We start from the raw sequence: 26,038 nt of genomic DNA on the forward strand, positions 1-26,038 counted from the left end.
GAAGCGAACGTCATGCTTTCGCAGCTGTCAAACCAGCGCTCAATCAATTAATTTCAGGCGCCTTTCAACTCTAGGAAAAAGAAGAACCGGCCAGAAAGGCCTTTCCCTTTTCCAACATGGCCGCTCGGAAGCTTCAGACTGTGGGCGGCAACATAAAGAGCACGTGAGCAGAACGCCGACCGCTCACAGGTCGGTTCTCTTCGCCACGCCCATAATGGGCGGATACCAGAAGGCCGCTGGTGCCGGCCTTAAAGGGGACGCAACCTCTCCATCGCGCGTTCTTCCGGAGCTCCGCCCTCAGGGTGGGGTTTCACGCCGTGGTGACAGTCGCGAGCAGCAGCGGCGCGGGCGCGAGGGGGTTAAATCACCGAGCCCGCCGCGCTGCCGCGAGCCGGGCGCAGCCGAGCGAGCGCACGGCGGCATGGAGGACGGTACGGTCGGGCCCGGGCTCGGGGCGGCGGCGGCAGCGCAGGCAGCCGAGGCGAGAGCGCGGCCCGGGGCTCGGCTGCGGCCCTTCGCGCCCTTCTCCGGGGCGGCGGCCGACGAGGAGGGCGGCGGCGGCGACTGGAGCTTCATCGATTGCGAGATGGAGGAGGTGGCCCTGCAGGACCTGCCCAGCGCCACCATCGCCTGCCACCTGGACCCACGCGTGTTCGTGGACGGCCTGTACCGGGTGAGATCCGGGGCCGGGTCCGAGCTTGCCAGCAAGCAGAGAGCAGCGCAGCGCGGCGCAGAGCGCAGGGCGCTGGGTGGACACTTGTTGCAAGCGCGCCTGGGTCCGAGGCAGTGCTGCTGGGTCCAGCCTGATCCTGGGCCGCCTGGGGATTCGGGGTGTGCCCTTCCTTGGCTTGCCCAGGGTGACCCCCTTTTCTTCCCCGAGGGTCCCCGATCGCCGGCACCTGCAGGGCGCACGGTGCGCGCGGGCGCACCCTGCCTTGGACAGATAACTGTCAGTTTGGGTGCGTGGGGTGGTAGGTGGGTTTGGGGGGGTGAGGTTGGTAACCACCTCCTCCTTACCCCGCCAGCTTTTGGGGGTGTGTCTGGGTTTGGAGGTGTGTGAGGTGGGGTTGAGGGGACCGATCTGGATGGAGATCGTCTGGGGATGCTGGAGCACCCGAGCCAGCGCAGCGTTTGTTCCCAACCCCTGAGGGCGCACACCGCACTTGTTATTATTTAGGGGAGGGGTCACCTTCATCCTCGGGTGGGTGGGAGGGTAAGTAGGGGGTGGAGGCGGCAGACGTGGAACGCCAGGCGTGACTCACTGTCCCTAAATAGGACGTCGTTGTCGTTGTCGTCGTCGCCGGGTCTGCCTTCTCAATCTGCTCCACTGGAAGAAGGCCCATGTTTGGGTGAACATCGGTGGTTGCTCATTATTATCCTGTGGTTGGCCCATTTTGGGCGAGGGATGTTGGAGGGGGGTGCGGTATGGTGTGGTGTGGGGTGTGTGGCATGGAGGGTGGGGAGTTTGGATGTGTGTGTGGGGAGCTCTTGTTCCCTAGAGGAATGTCATCTATGTCACCCTCGGAGGAAGGGGATTATTTTAAACAGGTTTCTCTTAAGAGGCGCTTGGGAGGGTTGAGAGGGGTAAGGGGGAGTCAAGGGGAGCGGGGAAGCCGGTCTGGTTGGTGAAGTGAGAATTTACTTCAAGGGTGCAGGTTTGCACCACACAGCAGGGAAACAAACCTTCCTGCAGAGATGCAGCAGCTTAGAGGATTAGCTGTGCAAAGAGCCAGAACCTGGGAGCTCACCCGGGCACCTCCAAGTCTGGTTCATGGATCAGGCTGCCAGAACCAACTCCAGAGCAGAAGAGAATTCTATGCTTCAGGCCCATTTCTGTTTCTGGTGTGGGCTCTCCTGCTTCCAGAAAGCCTGGCCCACCAGCTGTGCTTAGATTAGCTTAGAAGCTGCTTGGTATTCTTTCTAATGCTAAATTGCTTCCTCCTCCAGCCCTACTCTGCACACCCTAAAATCTTTTCTCTCTCCCCGTGGGCCAAGGTTCCACTGGCATTGCCACTTTCTTTCTCAGGGGAACAGGTCCTGTCAGATCTTGCTTCCTGGGTGCATGGAGGGAAGAGGTGAGCGATCCCTAGTTTTATCCGCGTCCCATGAAGCGTGGGAGACCTTCCCCAAATTGCTTTGTATGCCATGGAGCCGGCTCTGCGAGTTCAGCAGCTGGCAGAAGTTCCTGAGACATTGCCAGACACTGCTCTAGACTCAGGCCTCAATGGGAGAGAATGCAAAGGGCCTGCTAGCAGCGCCTTTCACATTTGACCTGGGGGATGTTGGTGCCTGAGAAGAGCAGGCAGGAGGGAGGCTGGACAGAGAAAGTCTGTTTTTAGGAGAGGACAAGGAAGGTAAAGTCCAATTAACAAAGGCCTATCCTGTGACAGCCCGGGCCAGCTTGCCATCATTCCTTCATCTATTGTTGTGCATTGCCTGTTGAATAGTTTCTGTGTTGGGGTACTTGTTTTGAGGCCCAGAGAGAAGACTGAGGGAAAAAAAATGGCAAGAATTTTCTGCTAGTGGTTGAGAAGAGAGAAGAGGGGAAGGAAAAAAAAAGTGAGTGGACCAGGAAAGCAAAGGGAGAGTAGGAAAATGGTGTCCAGAGTAAAGGACGCCAGGGGCCAGAGTGATAGCACTGTAGGGAAGGTGCTTGCCTTGCATGCAGCTGGCCCGGGGCTCCATTCCTGGCATCCCATATGGTCTCCTCCCCACAACCTGCTAGGAGTAATTTCTGAGTGCAGAGCCAGGAGCCCTGAGCACTACTGTGTGTAGCCCAACACACACACACACACACACACACACACACACACACACACGTGTCGAGGTTTGTCACCATTTTAGGACCTGGGTGGCTTTAAAAGTTTAGGTGAAGAACTGGTTAATGGGGCAGGACTTATCAGAGGAGTCCTGGCCCCTCACCTCCCTTCCTGGGGCAAAGACCTGCAAGAATAATTGCAGGTCTATGCCAGGGCAGGAGGAACAAAGGAGAAATGTACCCCTGCCCCCAGGTTCTCTGGTCTCTGTGGCCAAACCCAGCTGACGGCCAGGTGCAGAGCCCAAGCTGCCTGCCAGGACCCATGGAGAAGAGTGGAGAGCACAGAGCATGGCCAGGGGGAAAAGGACACACAAGGATGGGTCAGCAGGATTTTGGGTTCGAAGATATCCCAGACAGAGGGAGCAGCAAACAGTTTCCAAGTCAGGGAGAACCGAGGGCGGGAGGAAAGGTGAGAGTTGGGGGTCTGCAGTGAGATTGGTTCAGTGGAGGTTCTGGGAGGCCCCAGGAGGGATTTGAAGGTGATTCTAGTTGCAGAGCAGAGAATGTCTTTGAGGAAGAAAAATGGGTGTGTAGGAGGGGGAAGCAAGGAGGTGGCTTAGTGGTTCTTGGGGGGTGGGTGGGAAGCAGGGGGGGTTTGGACACAGAACAGAGCAGAGCATCTATCAGCCATGGTGCCCCCCCCCTTTGCTGGAGGCTCAGCACCTCCAGAATGGACCACAGGAGTTTGCTCAAAGAATGGAGATGGGGGCCAGCGCGGTGGCACTAGAGGTAAGGTGTGTCTGCCTTGCCAGCGCTAGCCTAGGATGGACTGGGGTTCCCCCGGCATCCCATATGGTCCCCCAAGCCAGGAGCGACTTCTGAGCGCATAGCCAGGAGTAATCCCTGAGCATCACCGGGTGTGGCCCAAAAACAAAACAAACAAAACAAAAAAAAAAAACAACAAAACAAAAAAAAGAATGGAGATGGTACCCAAGGTGGGTGGTAGGGGAAGGAGTTGATTTAAACAGACCAAGAGTTCTAGTAGCCCAACCAACCCTTGACCTTAACGAAGGTTCTATTTATTTTTTGTTTTGTTTTGTTTTGTTTTTGCCTGTAAACACGGGAACAAACAAACAAGCCAATTGTACAAAAGCACAAGGCCAGTGTGACTTTGAAGAACAAAGAGTTTTTCATAAAACTTAACAAAACTGTTTTTGCTTCCGTTTCTATGCTCTGGTGATTCGGGTCTCTCTGTGCTCGGAATTCGACATCATCTTCCTTATGCCCATAAATCTGTCAGTCCCCGTCATAGTCCCAGATTTCCACCCATTTCCCTTACAAGTTTCCTCATTGTCAGACCAGTACAGAGCCACAGAGCCCTGGGCGACGTGAGAAGGGAATCAGGCCCGAGTGTCTCTCACTGTCAGGTGCCTGCTGTGCTCAGTCTATGGCCTGGGCCCTGGGAAAAGCCCTTTTTATGAGAGGGCTGGGCCCGTAGCGCCCCCAACCCCCACCTATGGATGAAGTCATGAGATGTGATGCTGTTGGCCTTGCCTGTGACCAAGATGTTTCTTCAGGGAGGACCCTGGATAGTGTCTGACAGTTGGTCCATGGGTCCTTCACCAGTGTGGGAGAGGGTACCCCGGGGTGTGTGTGTGTAGGTGCTCTCTACTTAATCACCTGTGGGTTTGGCTGCTAGAAGTCAAAAGTCCAGGCATCTCGCAACCATTGGACCATCATTCTCTCTGTCTTCTGTCTGTCTCACTGCTCTGAGCTGGATGTCCAATTCAGGGACTGTCAGACTGAGTTGAGGGCTTTTGGGGATGCACTCCTTTTGCTTTGTCCTCACATGGTAGAAGGAGTGAGGCAGCTTTTGGGGGTAGATCTATTTCCAAAGGACACTAATTCCATTCCCAGAAACTCTGTCCCCATGACCTACCTGTTCACCTCCCAGATACCCCAGTCGAATGTTCCTCTAAGGTTCAATATTACCATCCTTTTTTATTCTTTCATTGTAAAGAATTGACAAGAGCCCACAATGAACTAGGGTGGGAGCTGCTTCTTGACTAAACTTTTGGTCCTGACGTCAAATTTCTTTTAATGAACCGAATCATCATCACCATCGTCAGTTTTGTGAATATGTTACTAAATATTCTCTGGAGAAAAAAATTAAGTTGTTTGATTATTAAAGTCATAATGCAAATGAGAGAGAGTCACACACCATAACAAATGAATGAAAACTGTTATTAAAAATAAGATGAGTTTAGTAACCCTTGAGCACCACCAAGTATGGCCTTACAACAAAACAAAGAAAATGAAAAAGGTGATTTGGGGGACTTGAGAGATAGTATAGCAGGTTGTGAGTTTGCCTGGCATGCAGTTGGCCCTGGGTTCAATTCTAGGCATCCTAAAAGGTCTTTTGAGTACCACAAAATTGATTCCTGAATGCAGAGCCAGGAGTATGCCCTGAGCACCACTTGGTATAACCTCAAAAAAAAAATATATATATATATATATAAAAGGGGGCGGGGAGAGAAACGAAAGAAGAAAAAGATGATTTCCTGTTGTACAAACACTCTCTCAGCAAATCCCTCTCTTTGGGTAAGCCTTTTTTGTTTTTACTGAGAAAGCAAAGTAGTTTCTAGGAGCCAGTAATTACATGTGCTTGGGAGTGTTGGCAATGGTTAGTTGGTTCTTTATAAGAAACGTTTATTCAGACATCAACAACCTAACCAGAAATTTAAGAGCCCTCAAATAATATTGTAAGTTTCCAGGCAGAACATATAGTTCCATATAGTAATGGAAAAGAATTTACTGGTTGTTTTTTTTTTTTTTCCTGTTGCCTGAAAGCCTGTTTGACTCAGAGCTTTGCCTGAAGGCTTAGTTGGAAAATGCTAATCATAAAAAGGTGATCTTTCTAGTGAGTAAACTTTCTTCTCTGAAAACAATTGCCACCTTTCTTAAACTAATTACCAAGATGATGCACTTGTTTGTAAGACAGAATGTTCTGATGTACAGTGAAACGAGCCCAGTAACAGTGGTCCTTAAGTTTTGGGGATCAGTAGGGACTCTGGGCAATTTGCATGGTAGGTGTGCATTATTATTTGGGGGAACATGAGGAACTTTGAGGATACCCCTCTAGACTCTGGCCACTCCAGGCCAACTCTAGGCCCAGGGCCTGGGGACTTTTCTTAGATTCTAATAGAGTTGGGGTTGGGGACCATTCATTGTCCAAGTTAGAAGAGGTTTTTGCCTACCTAGAAACATTGTTGTACCTTGAAGAGATCATTGAATCATCCATCATGGGCTCCCAGCAAACCAGGGACCTGGATTTCCTTGAGTCTAAAACAGGAGTCTGGTTGGAGAGAGAGTACAGTGGAAAGGGCACTTGCCTTGCATGCTGTCAACCTGGGGTTCCATCCCCAGAACCCCTACAGGCACCACCAGGAATGACCTCTGAGCACAAGGCCTGGAGTAAGTCCTGAGCACTGCCAGGTTTGACCCAAACTCCCTCATGCCAGATAAATAAATGAATAAACCCAAAGTCAGACTCTTGGCTGTGGATCTCTATTCTAAGAGGTGCTTGACCCTGTAGTTGGCAAACAGCAGGAGAGTTGGCCAGCATGGCCAGCCCAGGCTTGGAAAGTAAAAGAGCATCTACCTTGAGCCTTGGTATGTCTTCTCCCGTGAAGTTACCTCCTGTCCAGCCCACCCTTTTCTCTCAAACTGTCTTCCCCAAACTGTATTTTTCAAAGGTTGGCAGGAATTCACTTAGCAGGAACTTGGACAGGGGATGGTGTTAGGATCCAGGGTGGCCTAAGATGATCTGTGGCCTAAGATGATTCTGTCTTGAAGGCGTGTGGATCCATGGTGGCTGAGAATCCCACCCATCTCTGCCCACCTCATACCCTGATTCCCAGGACCTGTCAGCAGGTATCAAAGGCCACGTCCCAGCAGGGGAGGGACCGTGGTCTCTGATCCAGGCCTGAGTAGCATCCAGGTGTGTCCAAGCCATTTTCACTTCTTCACCCCCAGTATCCTAGAATCCAGCTACCTGGAATTAAATGATGCTCAGTTTCTTCCCTAACCCTCCTCAAGAGAGTGGGTGTGGGTTGGTTTTGATTAGGAAATGTTGAGAATAAATAAATTCACCTGCTCTGTACATGCAAATTATCAGCCTAACATTATCTGGTATTTCCCTCATTTTAGAACTGGGAGATTCTTAAGTATAGCAACTTTCTGTCTTCCTTCCTTTCTTCCTTCCTTCCTCCTTTTCTTTCCTTTCCTTTCCTTTTCTTTCCTTTTTCCTTTCCTTTCCTTTCCTTTCCTTTCCTTTCCTTTCCTTTCCTTTCCTTTCCTTTCCTTTCCTTTCCTTTCAGTTCCTTTTTCCTTTCCTTTCCTTTCCTTTCTCCTCTCCTCTCCTCTCCTCTCCTCTCCTCTCCTCTCCTCTCCTCTCCTCTCCTCTCCTCTCCTCTCCTCTCCTCTCCTCTCCTGTCCTCTCCTGTCCTCTCCTCTCCTCTCCTCTCCTCTCCTCTCCTTTCTCCTTTCCTCTCCTCTCCTTTCCTTTCTTTTCCTCCCATTTCCTTTCCTCTCTTTTCCTCGCCTCTCCTCTTCTTTCCTCTCCTCTCCTCTCCTCTCCTCTCCTCTCCTTTCCTTTCCTTTCCTTTCCTTTCCTTTCCTTTCCTTTCCTTTCCTTTCCTTTCCTTTCCTTTCCTTTCCTTTCCTTTCCTTTCCTTTCCTTTCCTTTCCTTTCCTTTCCTTTCCTTTCCTTCTTTCCCTTTTTTCCTCTCCTCTCCTCTCCCCCTCCCTCCCCGCCGCTCCCCCTCCCTTCCCTTTCCTTTTCTCCCTTCCCATGAGATTATATAGAGTCTATATTATAGACCCACTCCTCCTTTTCTTGCCCCCCTCTGGCAAGTATGAAGTCCCTTTTCCAGCTCAGTCTGTGACCCTCCATAAATTCCTCAGGAATGTGGTTCTTGGGCTTGTGGAGCTATAACTTTACCCCCACCCAGGGTTTATAGGCTTCAAGTCTTCTAACAACAATAATATCCTTCCAGGCTATTAAATTCCCCCACCCCCAGTGTCAATGTTCCAGGCTCTCCAATCTCCAGGTAAGCTGTTCATCCTACTTCCTAGTGAGTTCCCCAACCAGCTCCTCTGCCCAGTTGGGATGTTTCCAGTATGTACTGTACCCATTGGGTGGAACCCAGTGGGCCATGGTGGTAGTCCTGGGAAACCATCCCTTGCATGGCCTAATTCCTTTTTGTTTTGCTTGAGAATACTCCTGGCAGTATTGAGGAATCACTCCTGGCAGTGCTTGAGAGTCCCTATGGGATGGTGGGGATCGAACTTGAGTTGACCACATGCAAGGTGAAAGCTCTCCCTGCTGTGATATTCCTCTGACCCTGCATGTACTTTTTCCTTTTTTTGGGGGGGGGGTGGGGCCACACCCAGCGATGGCAGCGCTCAGGAGTTACTCCTGTCTCTGCACTCAGAAATTGCTCCTGGCAGTCCCGGGGAACCACATGGTATGCTGGGGATCGAACCCAGGTCCGTCCAGGGTTGACTAAAATCTAGACACTTGGGGCTGGAGTGTTAGCACAGTGGTAGGGCATTTGCCTTGCATGCACCAATCCAGAAAGGACCCTGGTTCTGTCCCTGGCATCCCATATGGTCTCCCAAGCCTGCCAGAAGCAATTTCTGAGTATAGAGCTAGGAGTAACCCCTGAGTACCACTGGGTATGGCCCAGAAACAATAAACAAATACACAAACAAAAAAATAAAATAAAATCTAGACATCAGGATGGACACCAGCCCTCACTAGGATGTGAAGATGTGACTTAACCACTGCAGCTCCCTCAGGCTGGGTTTGTGAGATGTTCTAGTCTGGCCTGAGGAGGGCAGAAGAGTCACATTCTCTGCCCACCATGCTCAGGGCAGGTTCTGTTAACTGGCAGCTTTCCAGGTGAAGGCAGAGATAGCCATGAATCTCTTCCAACTTACTGCGAGTGCTAGAGTCTTCTCCAACATCCATGAAAAGAAATAGTATGTGCAGGGGCCAGAGGGGTAGTACGGCAGTAGGGCATTTGCCTTGTATGCAGACAACCCTGCTGAAAAGTGGCCAATTGGGGGAGCCCTCAGAGAGTGAAGCAGGGCCTGAATATTCTCTCTCTCTCTCTCTCTCTCTCTCTCTCTCTCTCTCTCTCTCTCTCTCTCTCACTCAACTGGAGGCCTCACTCTGCTTGCTCTGCTCCCTCTGTCCCTGTTCTCGAGGTGCAGAACCCTTCAGCTGGCTTCCTGCAGGCGAGCAGGCAGAGGCATGTGTAGAGAGGGATTTCATTAGTGTTGTGTATGTAAATATTTTATGGGATTATTATGTTACTGACCTTACCCTGATTGGTGATTGTGCCCCACTCTAGGGTGGTACCTGATTCTGCTTACACCATTGGGTGGTACCTGATTCTGGGGGATAAAAACAAGGGTCTGTGGAAGGCGAGAGGCTTTTTGCTGGAACTAAGGCTGAGACTTTGGACTTCAGTCTTGTCCACCGAATAAAGCTAATATTTCCACAAGCCTGACTGTCTGCGAGCTGTTTACCCACCGTTTCACCTCAGAACTGTTGGCTGGACAGGGTGGCAGATGCGTGTTCCGAGCTGGAAGGGAAAGACCTCATCCTCCATCCCTCCATCAGTCAACCTCTTCAGGGGCTGACTTGCAACACCTTAGCACCTTCCTCAAAACTCTCCACCCCATCTCAGGCCCCTGTGGGAGTGAATTCAGTACCCTGGAAGGGAGCCTGTGCATGGGCTCCCACCATGGGGAGAGCCTTACCCAGGATCTTTGTCACCCCCAAATGCTGCTTCCCAGCCCTGGAGCAACTCTATGATAGTTTGCTTTTGCTATCACAAACTTTATTTTGGTTTTGTTTTATTATTATATTTATTGTTGTTATTATTACTACTACTATTGGCTCTTTAGCTGTTTAAACACCAGGCTTTACAGAGTTGCTCATAATACAGTTGTTTTGGGCATTCAATGTCCCAATACCAATCCCCCCACCACTGTGACCTTTCCCTCCACCATTGTTCCCAGTTTCCTCTCCAACCCCCTTAAAACTGCCCCCCCCTTTAGCCAGGCACAAAATAATTTTCTTCATATTTCTTGTTAAAACAAAATGGTAAATGGGATAGTAAAAAAAAAATAGTCACAGTAAAAAGAATTGATGAAAATGGTTCTATCTCACAGTGGTGTTCTCACAAAGGTGTTGAGAGTTTCCTGAGCTGTTTATGGCTATATGAGTTTTCTGTGTTGTTGTTGTTGTTGTTATTTTTGTTTATTGAGCATAATGGGCTTGAGGGCTCCTTTCCCATCGAATTTGCTGCACTACTACTGAGCTATCAGTACAGTGAAATGTAGAGTCACACATTCCAAGAAAATGTGTGAGAACTGGGACCATTCTTTGGTCTGACATTTTTTGAGAGTGGCCAGGAAGCTAACAGCCATTTAAATGCCATTTTAATGCCATAGGCTGTGGAGTGTAGACACAGTTCCTGGGGCCTCAGCAGGACAGGGGCTTGGCCCGCCCCTCTCAAGAGGACAGCAAAGTTTTCAGCTCAAAGACTTAATTAGTTTATGTATTAATTTTTTATACTTTGATGGAAGCAGTTTATGTTCACACATTTATTAAGGTCTTTTTATTTCAAATAAATAAAAAGGGTTTCTGCCCTGCCCCTTCTCCTTCTGCCCCCCTCACCCCGTTTACCCTTCCACTCTAAAAGAATTTAGTTTCAGCTTCTATAATCTCACATCAAAGGCCTCCTTCCTAGGATTCTAGCTCTGTGATTACATTTCTAAAAGCTATCCCATCCCAAACAGAGGGCTGAGGAAACTCACTCATGCTCTCTGATGTGGGCAGTCCAGTACTTTCCCTTTCCTTATTCAACTGGGTAGGAAGATAGAGCATGAACTTCTTACAAGATACTTGCCTTGCATGTAGCCAACTCTGGTACAAATTTCTAGCAATGCTGTATGGTCCCCAGAACTGCCAGGGGTCTATCCTGCTGAGCACAGAACCAGAAGTAACCTCTGATTATTGCTGAATATGGCCAAAAAGAAGAGAGAGAGAGACAGAGAGAGAGAAAGAGAGAGACAGGAATGATAGCATAGTGGGTAGGGTGTTTGCCTTACAAGCAGCTGATTTGGGGTCAATCTTGCTGAGCACAGAATCAGAAGTAACCTCTGATTATTGCTGGATATGACCAAAAAAAAAGAGAGAGGAGGAGGAGGAAAGGAGAGAGAGAGAGAGAGAGAGAGAGAGAGAGAGAGAGAGAGAGAGAGAGAGAGAGAGACTGGAGTGATATCATAGTGGGTAGGGTGTTTGCCTTACAAGCAGCTGACCTGGGCTTGATCCCCAGCACCCCATATGGTCGCCCAAGCCTGCCAGAAGTTATTTCTGAATACAGAGCCAGGAATTACCCCCAGAGCACTTCTGGGTGTAACCCAAAAACAAAAACAAAAAAGAAGAAAATAAAAAGATACTGAATAGACTGAGAGTGTTGCAAACCATATATCTGAAGAGGGTCTAGTTCCCAGACATCAAAGAAACAACCTGATTTTAAAATGACTTGAACAGAAACCACCTCACAGATGATGGGCCTATAAGTACTTCAAAACATGCCCAGTGCCTTTTGCCATTGAGGCAATGCCAGTCGAAACCACAGTGGGTGTCTCTTCCTGCCTTCTGGATGAATCTCACTTTTATTTGGTCTTGACCTGTGAGTATCCAAGTGCAAATGCATGATTTATTTGTGCACTTAGGGCCACAACTCTAAGTGATCAGGATTTATTCCTGGCTCTAAGCTCAGAGGTCACTTCTGGCGGTGCTGAAGGAACATTATGTGGTTCTGGGAGTCAGAGCCAAGTCAGATACATGCAAGGCAAGAGCTCTACCCACTGGGTCACTACTCAGGCCCCTGGATACTGTAGTGGTCTGTCCACTGGTGATGAGAGGCTTGGCCATAGGTATTTCCTCTCCTGCCAGAGCACCATGAAATGTTGTTTTATTGATTTATTATTATTTGGGGGGCCACACCCAGCAGTGCTCAAGGCTTACTCCTACTCTTGCCCAGCAGTACTCAAGGCTTACTCCTATCTCTGCACTCAAGACTCACTCCTGGCAGTGCTTGGGGGCCATATAGGATGCTGGGGGTGGAACTCATGTCATACAAGGCAAATGCTGCTCCCCATCATGCTCTGGCTCTGTGAATTTTTTTTTTTTTTTTTGGTTTTTGGGTCACACCTGGTAGTGCTCAGGGGTTACTCCTGGCTGTCTGCTCAGAAATAGCTCCTGGCAGGCACGGGGGACCATACGGGACACCGGGATTTGAACCAACCGCCTTTGGTCCTGGATCGGCTGCTTGCAAGGCAAACGCCACTGTGCTATCTCTCCGGGCCCTCTGTAAAATTTTTTTTTAATTTCTAATTTATTATTTAAAATTGATTTTATTGAAACCATTGTAATGTACAAAGTCCTTCATGGTTGGATTCCAGACATATGATGAATCAGGCCCAATCCCACCACGAGTGTCCACCTCCTTCTACCAATGGTCCCCAAATGCATCCCATACCAGCACCACCCCCGTCTCCCAGTATAACAGGCTCATTTTAAGTTTCGATTGATAAAGTTTGGGTCTCTTGATTCCATTGTTGTTGCCTTTGGCTTGAATGGTCTGTCCTTCCTTTTTTTTTTTTTTTTTTACACTACCAATGCACCTGAGAATGCTTGGCTCTCATCTTTTTTTTTTTATGTTTTTGGTTTTTGGGCTATACCCAGTGACGATGCTAAGGGGTTACTCCTGGTGATGCACTCAGAAATCACTCCTGGCTTGGGGGACCATATGGAACACCAGGGAATCAAACCATGGTCCGTCCTAGGTTAGCACATGCAAGGCAGACGCCCTACCGCTTGTGCCACCATTCCAACCCCGGCCTTCATCTTTTTATATTTGTGTTTCTCCCCTTTCACTCAATTTTCTTCCTCTCTAGATACTCTGGGGCCAAGGGAAACTTTATTTTAAAAGGCTGTCAGTTACTGGGGGCCTCCCTATTTCCACCCCCTGCTTTTTACTTATCCCCTTGGTCACGAGTCACAGGGTCCATCTGAATCATGCTTGTCCTCCCGGGGACATTTGTCATCCTCAATGTCCCTGTTAAGTGTGGGTGACGCATCAGGGAAGTGGGCATCACAATGACAGGCACTCTTGCTTTTATCATTATTATTATCATCATCATCATCATGATTATTCCTTAGCCCTTTGCATTCAGTTTTCCAGGTGGATTTTTTTTTTAGCTCTCCTTGATTATTACTATTTTTTAAATTTATTATTTGCTGAGCTACAGCCCCTGCTGTGCACTTAATTCTTCTTGCAGTGGCATCAGAGAAAGCTGGGGTCTGCCCATAAGACTCTGAGAATCCCCTGCTGAGCTTGGCAACAGCCCACACATAACCTGGAACCCTGGAACCCCAACTGCAAGGGGGTCCTCAGTCTCCACCTTTCCTATCCATAGGGGGCAGGAGCCTCTTTTGCAGGGGTACTTCCTTAAGCACTGGCAGAATCTGCCCCAGCCTGCAGGCTTTTGTCCTCCTCTCCCTGCACCTTCATTCGTTGTGACGAGGTGTTTCGACCCTTGTGCCAGCCAGCCAGAGCTTGCAGGTGACAGGGATGCCCTGGAGTAGAGAGGCAGATACATCTGGTTCTCCAGAGCGCTGTTCCACTAGGAGGCGACTCCTTCTTTCAGGTCCAGCAGGAGGAGCCTGGTACCTGATTTTGACTTGGCTCTGGCATCAAAGACCCAAAGTGCCCTTTTATGCATTCATCCAGGAGAAGCCCCAGTCCTGTGTAGACAGACCAGAGAAGCTGCCTTGAAGCCAAGTCTGAGGCTGAGGCCTGGAGAGTAGATGGAGCCCCCTCTCCTAGTTGCCACCCCTCTGGGAGGACAGACAGAAACAGGTCACTATATTGACGGGAGACAGTGTCCTACCCCTCCATCTGGGCCCAACACCCAGAAGCCGAGTCATCACAGTTCACTTGGCCCGGAACTTAACTGATAAGCATAAAGGCGTGGGGAGTGAGGGGGATGAAGACAAAGCAAATATTATTTCTCGGAGGTACCAGGACTTTCCTGGATGGCTGCCGTTCCCTGATGGCTCTGCAAAAGGGCTGTGTCTCTGCCAGTGGCCAGGCGGCCAAACCTAGTGCCAGAGCATCTTCCTGTGTGCCTGGAATTCCTGCTGACTCAGCCGAGGAGCAGCAGTTTTCTTTGAGGACTGAAGCCTGGATTCTGGGAGGAGCTCAGTTCTGTTAGTATAATCCCCTCTACCTGCCCCTGAGCTGTAGGTCTGAGGAGGGGCCTTGAGTCCCTCAGCACAGCTTCCTTGAGGACCTTGCCTGGCCTGTAATCACTTGTGAAAGAAGCTTTCAATACAGCTTGTTAAACCTTAAGTGAATATTTTAATGAGCCTCTTGGAAAAAATGGTAAAGAACTTTAAAAAATGGAATATTTATATATATTACATAAATATAGCAGGAGAGAGATATGCATATACCCCTTCATTAGCAATAATGCAAATCACAGAGAGAGAGAGAGAGAGAGAGAGAGAGAGAGAGAGAGAGAGAGAGAGAGAGAGAGAATCAAAGGCAGGCAGGGGAGGGTGGGAGGGAAACCAGTTACATTGGTGAAACTGGGTACATTGGAGATAGGAAATGTGCACTGATGAAGGGTGTGGGACATTCTATGACTGAAACTCAACCATGAACAATTTTGTGTCCATGGTGCTTGAAGTAATTATATATATATAAAAAAATAACAGGAGAGATAGTAGAGTTTAAGGCTCTTCCCCTGTATGTGGCTGACCCTGGTCTGGACTCATGAGCAACTTTTAAGAGTAATCCCTGAGCACAGAGCTAGGAATAAGTCCTGAGTACCACGAGGTATTGTCCAAACTGCTCAGACCATATATATTTTGTTGTTGTTGTTGTTGTTTGGGGGCAAACCCGGTGCTCAGGGGTTATTCCTGGCTCTGCACTCAGAAATTACTCCTGGCAGAGTCAGGCGACCATATGGGTGCTAAAGATCAAACCCAGGTCCCCATATGCAAAGCAAATGCCCTCCCCACTGTGCTATCACTATGCCCCCCCAAATACATATCTTAAATTAGATAACAGCTATAAAACTCCATACACTAAAGATATAACCATTTAGGTGTATAAGAAATTCCAAGTTTTAGGGAGCTGGAGCAATAGTATAGATGGTAGGGCACTTGCCTTGTATGCAGCCAACCTGGGTTCAATCCCTCGCATCCCATGTGGTCCCCCAGGTATTCTCGTGATCCCTGATGGCAGGGCCAGGATTGAGCCCCCAAACCACACACACACACACACACACACACACACACACACACACACACACACACACACTTCCAAGTGTTCTAGCTCAAGAACAAAGGAAACCCCTTGTCATTGAGAAATAAATGTCATGTTTATTCTCACCCCCTTCTTTTCTCTCTTCTCTTCCTCCTCCTTTTCCCTCCCTCTCTTGAGCTGTTGTTCAGATGTGGGTTTTTTGTGGGGAGGGGCATGCACAGCTGTTATCAGAAATATTCATCATGACTTTGCTGAATTAGTCCCATCGCACACCAGCCAGCTTCTGGCACCCTGGAAGGAAGGTGTGTGGGTTGCTTGTTCTGTGCCAGGTTTCTCTCTCTTCTTCCCAAAAGGGCAGTATCAACCTGTGATTTATTCTCTGGGACTTGCCCCAGTTTCCTGCAGTTGGTGCCAGGAACCACAACCTTCTTCTGGGAAATGTGCACTGACCTCCCTAGCTGGGTGGCTGGCTCTGCTTTTCATGAAGGAAGCCCAAGCTGGACACCCAAAACCTCTGCCCAGGCAATCTTCCAATTAACAGTGGGGCGGCAAGATTAGAGCTGAGGGCCAGAGTGATAGCACAGCAGTCGGACATATGCCTTGCACGCGGACAACCCTGGAAGGACCCGGTTTGGTTCCCTGCATCCCCTGTGGTCCCCCGAGCCTGCCAGTAGCGATTTCTGAGTTGCAGAGTCAGGAGTAACCCCTGAGCACTGCCAATTTTGGCCCCAAAACAAACAAACAAAAAAGATTAGCGTGAACTATGACGGGCTGCTGGGCCTTTTGTTTTGTTTTGTTTCGTTTTGTTTCCTGCTGAGATCTCTGCTTGCAGGTCTGGGATTTTTGCTCCCAGATTCAGCCTTCCCAATAGCACCGGCTTTGCAGGTCGAAAGAGCCACCTGCGTATGAGACCTGTAGTTGGGAGCACCTGCTGGGGAGCATATCTCTTGATGGCCCTCATTTACTGAATCGCAGCCCTATGTTGTCAGCCTTTTCTAGACGGCTCTGAAGAGCAGTTCATTCACCACTTAAGATCTGGCCCTAAAAAAATGGAAGCATTTTCTGTGCCAGAGCAAGAATACAGCTCTCCTTCCACACAGCCAGCTTGGGTTAGATCCCCAGCTCCATATATGGCTTCCCTGCCCTGGCCCTAACAAGAATGATTTTTGAGTGCAGGGCTAGGAGTAATCCTTGAGCATCTGCTAGGTGCTACACTCCCTCCAAAAAAATAAATAAATAAATAAATAAAAAGTAAATAAAGTCTTGGCTGAAAAATTCTGCATCCTCTTCTCTCCACACTGTAAGTTTCTTAGAACTAGTCTCTGTTAAGTCTTAATTACCTGCACTCTTTCTTGCATTTATTTTCTCTATGCAGTGTCCATGGGAAAGGGAGATGACATTCATCCCATTTCTACCTGTATAAATCAGGTAAGATATGCTCTTGCTTCTTGCGGGTCCGTTTCCCATAGCTTCTGTTGACTACCTGGTGCCTCCCCAGAAGAAATCTAATGTGCTTTCTAATTAGTAAATTCTATAGTGGGTATTTCAGTTGTCCATAGGTTGTTCTGCTCTTAGAACAATATAAAAAATGGCATCCAAATGCATATACCTTTGCTTGCTACCATAGATATGCTTGAGAGTTTCTACAAGTGAATCTCTGACTCATAGCTGAGATTATTCCGTATCTTTATAGACACTACCAGTTCCTTTTCCAAAATGTTCATATTGGCTTTTATCCCCATCCTGGGGCTAATACTGGGGTTTATACATAATTTTGGGTCCTTGGTCAGTATCTCTGGTGAAAAACTGGAATTCCCATCTCTTTCAGTTTGCTTCTCTTTCATAGGAACAAAGTCAGCCATCTCTTAATTTACTGACTAGTCTTTATTATTTATTTATTATTTATTATTATTGGTTGATCTTAATTATTTTTCTTACCAATTGAGCATTTATATCTTTTGCCACTTTGTAGCTAAGTTTCTTGATTTCATTCTTTGGAATTTGTGAGAGATTTCTTCATTGTCTAGTTGCAGATATTTCCTCCAATGTGCCATTTACGACACAGAACTTTCTTATTCTACTTTTAGTTAAAATGTAGAAAATTTTTCTTCTTGGCTTCTGGGCTTGTCTTGAATCTAGATAGTCTTTTGTTTTAGTTTTTCGGCCCTACCTGACCATGCTCAGGGCTCTGCACTCAGACATCACTGCTGGCAGTCTCAGGAGAATATATAGGATGCAAGGGAATGAACCCAGGTCAGCCTCATGAAGAGTAAATGCATCTCATTGTGTTATTTCTCTGGTTCATTGGGCATATATCGGTTAGGTTTTGTTCTGGTATTTTTACATATTTATTTCTTGACGTGTACTTTTCATTCACTGAGCATTTTAATGCGTGGAATTTTGTTGCAAGTTTTCTTGTTCTTTTCCTTTTTGCTCATTATCTGGGGCTCCGGGATAACTAAGCAGTTCCTCTGTAGGGAAATGCCATCCAAATGCCAGACATCTGACTCAGGAGTCAATCTTTTGTCCATTTCTGAGTCAGTTTCACATTATTATTTCTGCTCTAGCATTTGGATTCAACTTAGCACTTAAGAGGGCTAATTTTTCCCCCCAACCTTCTTTTTCAAAATTTTTTTCCTTGACCTTTTTCACTTGCGTTTTTCTTCTCTATGAACTTTAGAATCATCTGTCACATCCAGACTCTCTTCCGCCTCCTACCAAAAATAAAAACGTAAGCGCCAAACCTGTTGGTATTTTTGCATGACATTGCTTTGGGCCTGGGTGTTAACTTGGCGAGACTTGTCCTCTGTGAATAGCATCTCCCTAGATGCTTCTCCTCAGTGAAGCATCTCCTCAGCATCTGTACAGGTCTAAAATGGTTTCTTCATTTAGAGCTTGTTTCCTTAGATTTTTTTATTTCTGATTCTCCACTTAAGATTTTTTTTTTTTTTAGGTAAACTGGAGGCATGGACAGTCGTTTTTTTTGTTTTTGTTTTTTTTTTTTTTGGTTTTTTGGGCCACACCCATTTGATGCTCAGGGGTTACTCCTGGCTAAGCGCTCAGAAATTGCCCCTGGCTTGGGGGGACCAAATGGGGCACGGGGGATCGAACCGTGGTCCTTCCTTGGCTAGTGCTTATAAGGCAGACACCTTACCTCTAGCGCCACCTTGCCGGCCCCGGACAGTCTTTTTTTTTTTTACAGTATAGTTTTTTTTTTTTTTTAACCTTTCATGGAAGGAAAACTGCTGGTTCTGTGTTCTGTGTATTACCTTTTTAACCAGACTGAAGCCTCTAACTGTTTTAAGTAGTATGTATTTGGGCTAATTTATTTGCATTTGAGAAAGAAGAAAAAGCATATTTCTCTTGGCTGTTTTCAATATTTGTACAATATTTGTGAGTTGTTCTTGTTCACATCACACCTCTGTGTTACAGTATAGCCAGGACAAGTAGTTTGCTCATCATTACCTGTTTTTGCGCCCAGTGATTTAGGGTAAAGCCTTCCCTCTGTTATTGCAACAGCAGTTTTATTCCTGAGTTCATGGGGCCTTGTGTACTGTATGAAAGGTCTGTGCATAAAACTCAGAGGTTGAGGGAATGAGTTTGATGTGACGGGCTCGAGTCTCACCCCAATATCAAGGCTGCTTCTTCTACCTCTGTTCCAAGTCAGTCATCCTGTTTGTCCCTTCCCCTGTAGCCTACAGTGGCCAAGTCTTGTCCCACGCTGTTCTCTGCCCATTATCCTTGTTCCTGGTCTGAAGCTGTAGTGGGGGCCCTGTCACCATGTCTCTTGCTGGTGCCTGCCACTCGGTGACCTGTTGCTGAACTGGTTGTTGGCGCAGCTCTCAGACCCTTTGGCAGTGGCGGTTGCCTCTGTAGGAGCCGGGGGGACAAGGGCCCACCACCCCGCATGAAAGCAAGGCATCCTGGAGGCCAGGGAATGCTGGAGGTGAGTGCGTTCCTGCCTAAGTTGCATGGTTCCATGGTGCACACTTGCTTGCACACTGTCTGTGTGCTGGAATCCATTTGCCAGTTAAGGCAACTGCTCCCATTCAGTGGCCAGAAAGGATCCTGTGAGGCAGCAGATTGCCCCCACCCTCCCTGCCTCTCTCTGAATGCCAGGTGGTGGGATTTGCATTGCATGCGTGAGTTAGTTGGTCAGTCATTTGCTGGAAGGTCAAGCTCAGCTTAGTCAGAACATAAAAAATCCCCCAGGTCATTCCTCCTTCTGGTGCCACAACATCTACCTGGGCTGGCTTTCCTTCCTGACTCCCAAGAGAGGGAACATGACCCCCTCCTCCTGCATCACAGTAGCATGTGTGTACTCGATATAAGCTAGGTGCCCAGCCCAAAGAGTATGCTTTGGACTTCATCCAGCCCAGGTCTTGTTTTAGGGCTGGAGCTACTGAGATGCTCAGTGAGTAAAGGGATCTTATTTGCTTCTTCAATTAAAAAAAATTATTTTTTTTTGCTGGAGCAACGATACAGTGGGGAGGGCACTTGCCTTGCATATGGCTGACCGTATGCAAAGTCTGATCTCTGGCATCCCATATCAGGAAATCCCTGATTTCCACTAGGAGTGACTCCTGAGCATTGCCTAGTATGGCACCAAAAACTTTAAAAATTTTTTTTCAATTTTATTTTAATATGTTGATTGTTTCTTTAATAATGGCAGTGTTGGAGTTTTATACTAGATGTGTTGCTACACCAGACCAACCGCTGAGGACCTGAACCCCCACACTATTATCCCAGGGCCCCTAGCCCCTCTCACCAATATACCTTGGTGCCTTAGAATCACAATTCTCTCTTCTTTTTTAGACTTTTTAAAACAAATTCTATTTATTTTGGAGGGAGAGCTGCGCCTGATGCACTCAGGTGTTACTCCTGGCTCTGCCCTCAGAAATCACACTCCTGTCAGGCTCCAGGGACCATATGGGATGCCTGGGATTGAACCCAGGTTGGCCATGTACAAGGCAAATGCCATATCCACTGTGCTATCATTCTGGTCACACATTGTAAAAACTTTAGTCTGATGTAGTCTCACATGTTTAATTAATTAATTAATCAATTAATTAATTTTGGGCCACACCTGGCAACATTCAGAGTTTACTCTTTGCTCTGCACTCAGAAATTACTCCTGGCAGGCTTGGGTGACCATATCGGATGCCTGGGATAGAACCTAGCTTACCCTCAGTGCCTTACCCTCAGTGTTATCACTTTGGCCTTACATTCTTAATTTTTTTAAGCTGTCTCTATAATCTATCTTTCCTACAACAAATGAGATTCCTTAATTCACCTCCTTCTCATCGGCACATACTATTCAGGAAAGAGATTTGAATTCAGGCCATTTTTTCCCCCAAATAAGCTCTTTTTTTTACCCTTTCAAGTTTTGGGACCAGACCCAGCTGTATTCACAGGGCTTACTCCCTGCTCTGTGCTCCTGGGGATGCTCAGAAGAATCACATGTGGTGCTGGGGACTGAACCCAGCTTGGCTGCTTGCCCACTGTACTCTCTCTCTCCAGCTCAAGAGTTCTTACTCCTACCTGGTGCCAACATTAATATCCGATGAGACATGCACATTATACATCCATTTATTTATTCCACTAGTATTTATAAAATTCGTCTGTCAAGGAACCAGACAAAGAAAGCAGCAACATCATAGCCCTCAAGGAAATAAAACATCTTGCAGGGAAGAGACAGGTACTCTTTTTCAAAGGGCATTGACTGTGGGTTGTGCTTATTGTCTCACGTGATGTGGTCAGCACCTAAAGCCCTACCCCCCAGCTCTGAGAGGATGACATTCAAACACATGCTTGAGGGAAGCAAGTAGTAGGTAGTAGGAGAGACTGCTGAGAGCTTGCTGTGTTCATGCAGGAGACCAGTGTGGACAGGAAGTAACTGTGGACAGGAAGTAGCCATGGGCAGGAAGTAGCCATGGACAGGAAGTAGTTTTGGATAGGAATTAGCCAAAAAAAAAAAAGATCAGATATGAGCAATGTTTGCCCAATTTCTGTGTTCGTTTTTCCAGAGAAGTAACAGAGATATTTGTGTATACAAATATCCCTGCCCATACATGCACTTACATGTCCACATTTGCATTACATAAGTATTGCACATTTCTAGGTCCCGAAAGGGCTACTACCTGCCTATATAGGTTATCCTATGCATGCATGATGCAAGACAGGTGAGAGTAGGGCATCAATTTTTCCCTATTGGAAACTTTGAATATCTGGTTTCTTGTGTTCAACATGACAGTGGAGGAAATTCATCCAAGTTGCATGTGATTATACACAGAGTGGGGCCAAAGTAAATAGCATGGGTTGGATATGGCTCTCTGCTGGCAGGGCCTTATTTTCCAAACTTGGTTTGGGGACCGGCTGAACCTGAGGGTACACTCCCATTGCCCAGCTGACCCTGCTCACCAGGTTGCTGTTGCACTCAACGTTCCTGTTCTTTCGGGGATGCGGCCTGGGGGTTGTCTCTATGATGCGGGGGGGGGGGGGGGGGGGGGAGGGAGGGTTGTGGTTCTCATGCCCACCTAGCTCTGTTCCTGAAAACCCACTGGCTGCTGCAGCCCCTGGGTGTTCTTAAAGTTAGATTGCCAATAAAGTACTTAGCTTTGGGGGCCAGAGACCTAATACAGGGGTTACAGGGTTAAAGCATTTGCTTACTATGCGGCTGCCCCTACATCCAGCTCCAGCACCACATATCACACCCCTTCACACACACACTATTGCCAGGAGTGACTTGAGCACAGAACCCGGAGTAATCCTTGAGTACTGCTGGGTGTGGCCTAAATCTCCTCCACTCCAAAAAGGGAAAGTATTTAGCTTATTATTATTATTATTATTATTATTATTATTAAACATCCTATTACTAATTTTCCAAGAATCAATTTTGAGTTCCTTGAAGCAGGCGCCTCAAACTTATTCCACTGCGTGGTCCCCGTCCATTCCTGGGCAGATTCTCTCCCTTTTTCTTGATGTTTTTCTCTCCCTTTTTTCCTTGCCTGGCTGTGTTTGGGTGCTGGGGAGGGACGCCAGGCTTCAACTCTGGAAGCCACATCCTGTCCAACCCCTCCTCCACACACACACCCCGCACCACATTTAATTTTTTGCCTTTGGGCTTCATGATGTTCTTTGCAACCTGCGTCACCAGGCGCGCAGGGACCTGCTGATCATGCCGTGCTTGGAGGGTGCGGTGCCCGGGAGACCCTGGTAAGCCCCGCGGTTCAGAGTGCAAAGCCACAAAGCGCCTGGCCTGTGCCCGGCAGTAATTACTCGTCCCCACTCACCCAGCAATTTGGCAAAAACCCTAATGGGTGTTAATAGCAACAGGATTGTATTTCCCAGGACAGGTAATTTTTCCACTGTAGTCAGCACAGGGTGGTGGTGGGGAAGCAGGACGGTAGGAGGAAACCTTTTGCAAGAAGGGCTGTATCTGAGGACCATAGTCATAAGGCTTCCTTTGAACAGAGAACAATTTTATAATTATTATCATTATTATTATAATAAAATTTCAATGCAGTCTGTTTTCTCAGATTTGGTCGAAACACTCGCAGAGAGATGGGCCTGGAATATAGTATTGGATACCTTTGATCCAGCAATGTTCTTGTTTCTTTCAATTTCACCTGAAGCCTGTTTGGTTTGATGAGATCAGATCTGAGTGAGACACTCTGGCGCTTCTTCTAGCTAACCCGCTTTCTGATCTTCTCTTGAATTCTGCATCTTTGGGGATTCCAAGGACAAATGGAATACTATGGAGATGCATCACTTTTTTTCAGCCTCTAGGACAAGGGTCAAAGGTCCCAGGCTGAGTGAGAGACAGACAGAGAGACAGAGAGAGAGGCAGAGATGGAGAGGAGGGAGGGAGGGAGAAAGAGAGAAGAGAGAGAAGAGGAGGGTCTGAAGCACTGAGCAGGTTCTTTAAGAGCTGCTGGTGTGTGTACATGTGTGAGTACATGCCTGTATGCATGCGTATGTGCATGTCTGCGTGGGGGCACTGAGCAGATTCTCTTATTAAGAGCTGCATGTGTGCACACCTGCTTTGGCTGCCTCTCTCCTCCCCATCACTTCTTTCCCCACCACTCAAAATAAAATGTTCAGCATCCACTCTTGGCCTTTGCATGGGCCATTCCCTGATCTTCTCTGTTGTCAAGTGGAAGTTTGCTGTATCTTCCTGGATGGATGGAGGGATTGGCAATGGACAGGCAAATGAGTTTAAGAATTTCAAGGACCAGAGAGTTCTAGATGCTTTTCAGTTCTGGTGATTGCCTGATTTCTGGAATAGCCCAGATTGAGGTCTGATGCTTGGGGTGACAGAGTGCAGGGCAGGGGGAGTTGGCACTGAGGGGCTTCTCACCTTCTGTGATGTGGGGAGTCCATGGATGGAGGGAAGCTGAGATCAAGGAGGTGCATCTCTTGCATTGGAGGAATTTTGCTTTCCTGCCACTTTGGCGCTGCTTCCCCAGATTGCAAAAGTCCTTTCCCCCCACTTTCATTTTGGGGCCACATTTGACAATGCCGAGGAGTTACTCCTGGCTCTACACTCAGGAATTATTATACCTGGTGGTGCTCAGGGGACTCTGTGAGATACCAGGGATTGAACCTGTGTCGGCTGCATGGAAGACAAACGCCCTCCTTGCTGTGCTATTGCTCCATCCCAGAAAAAGTCTTCTGGGTCTCTCAGTTCCTGGTCCATCTCCCAAATACTCTCTGAGTGATCCCAGGGAGAAATCTTAGCCTCATCTACACAATTCTGAGGCTCACCCTGTTGAGGGTCCCTGGGTGGACAGTGAGGGACAGACACCCCGCCCCCCACTCTCCCTTCTATCCCTTCTGCTCTTGCTCCTACCCACTCAAGCAGGTCTGAGCATCTCACTCTGGAGTCCATAGCCTGCCCAGGGAACTGGTCTCTAGTAGGACCCTTCTTCACACAGTCAAACCCCAGCCATAACAGAGAAACTCAGTGTTTCCAGTAGGGCCCGCTCCAGCCGGTTCCCTGTCAGGGAAGACAGAAGGACACGCCATCATTTTTTCCATCTATGCTGATCCTGCTTTGTCAGGCTGGGAGCCAGCTGGAGTGGTTGGTCCACAGGTGCTGGCTCATTCTTGCTGTTCTTTTTAAATATTGTTGTGTTTTGTTTGAGGCTGTACTCACTGCGTTAGTTTGGGGGAGATTCCCATACCAGAGGAACTTGTTCTCTTCTCCCATGTTCCCTTTCTTCTAACTTCCTCCCTATTTCCTCCTTTCTGTCTTTCTTATTTCCTTTCCTTTTTTCCTCTTTTAAAATTATTGTCCATTTGTCTGATTCTCTCTCTCTCTCATTTTTTAGTGGGGGCACACCTAGTATTTACTCAGGGGTTACTCCTGGCTCTGCACTCAGGAATCAATTCTGGCAGGCTCAGGGGACCCTATAGGATGCTAAGGTTTGAACCCAGATCAGCTACTGCAAGGCAAATGCCTTGCATGGGTACCATTTGTTCTCTCTCAACTTTCTTCTGAACCTATCCCCGCCCCCAAATCTTCCCAGCTCTCCAATTTCACAAAGAAAAGAACTTTTGCATCCAGTGGGATCTAAATCCTATGGGTCTCTAAAATCTCTCCAGTAACTATTGGTTCCAGAACTGACTTCATCAGCCTTATCTCCCCACCCAACCTTTGCCTGAGGGACTGGTTGGTGCCTTTTCACCTCAAGTCCAGGCCCCTTAACTCTCACCCTGTCCTGGTCCTTGACTCCAGATAGGAAGGAATTCATATAAGGTCTGAAGCCTCTGGGAAGCTGTTTCCTCCTCCATCAAAGAAAAGAGGGTGAACAGTTGGGCATCCCAGCAGGGACTCACACTTGCTGTGTCTTTTGGTTTTTTGTTTATTTATTTGTTTGTTTAGGTTTGGTTTTTGGGTCACACCGGGTGGCGCTCAAGGGTTACTCCTGGTGCTCTTCGTGCTCCTGGCAGGCTCAGGGGACCATATGGGATATGCTATCTCTCTGGCTCCTTACTGTGTCTTTTGTTGTTGTTTTGGGACCACACCCAGTGGTGCTCAGGGCTTACAGCTGGTTCTGTAGTCAGGAATCACTCCCATTGAGGCTTGGGACCATATGGGATGTCAGGGATTGAACCCAGTAAACTGTGCAAGGCAAACTCCCTTCCCTCTGTGCTATTGCTCCTGCCCCTTGGCTGTGTTTTATTTAAAACAAATCGCAGCACTAGCCTGGCCTTGGGAAATGTCTGAGATGTTTGCCTAGGTCGTGGGCCATGGGTGATCAGGCCATAATGTAGCTGTTGGGAGCTTTCTCTTCCCCCTCCTTTTCCTCCACACACTTCCACCCACTCTGTTTTAGAAACAGCAGTGTTCATGGTTGTGCTACTCTAAGAGGAGGGACAGAAGAACCCCTGATCTTTGCACGTCTCATCTGCAGCTCTGTGTCCCTTACCAGGGTATGAGGGTCAGATGGGGAGGGGCTCCTCGCTGGATGAGATAGGGGAAGGTTCCTCCCACAGTCCTGAGTGGGGACAGAGGAAAGCTGACCCTTGTTTGTCACCAGTATGTTCAAAGCCTCCTTAGGAAACGCCTCTGTCTGGAGGCCCTGCTGGATGCATTTCCTCACTGATGGTTCCTACCCTAGCGGCCACTCTGCCAACTTCAAAGCAAGTGCTTGTGACAGTGATGGTGGGAAATGATCACTCTGGATGGGAATTGGGTGCTGAAAGGAGGTAGAGTGATATGCATGATATCCCTTGAGTAATGAGAGTGTGCGGAGGGGGGGGGGAGGGGGGAGAGGAGAGAGAGAATACCTGCCAAAAGAGCAGGGAAAGGGAATGGTGGGAGAGAAACTAGAGACATTGGTGGTGCCCTTGT

At 48.0% G+C, this 26,038-nt stretch overlaps 1 protein-coding gene across 1 annotated transcript in view; it reads left to right on the top strand.

The window, feature by feature from the left end:
- Positions 1–331: 331 nt before the first annotated feature.
- Positions 332–26,038, top strand: part of RCAN1 (regulator of calcineurin 1) — a 70,904-nt gene continuing 45,197 nt past the window's right edge. Inside the window, exon 1 of the mRNA XM_049785809.1 lies at positions 332–673. Within this exon, the coding sequence (XP_049641766.1) occupies positions 422–673 (252 nt within the window). The 5' untranslated portion in view covers positions 332–421. The remainder of the gene's footprint in view (positions 674–26,038) is intronic.

The sequence above is a fragment of the Suncus etruscus genome, chromosome 13, assembly GCF_024139225.1.
Source record: "Suncus etruscus isolate mSunEtr1 chromosome 13, mSunEtr1.pri.cur, whole genome shotgun sequence".
Taxonomy (NCBI): Eukaryota; Metazoa; Chordata; class Mammalia; order Eulipotyphla; family Soricidae; genus Suncus; species Suncus etruscus.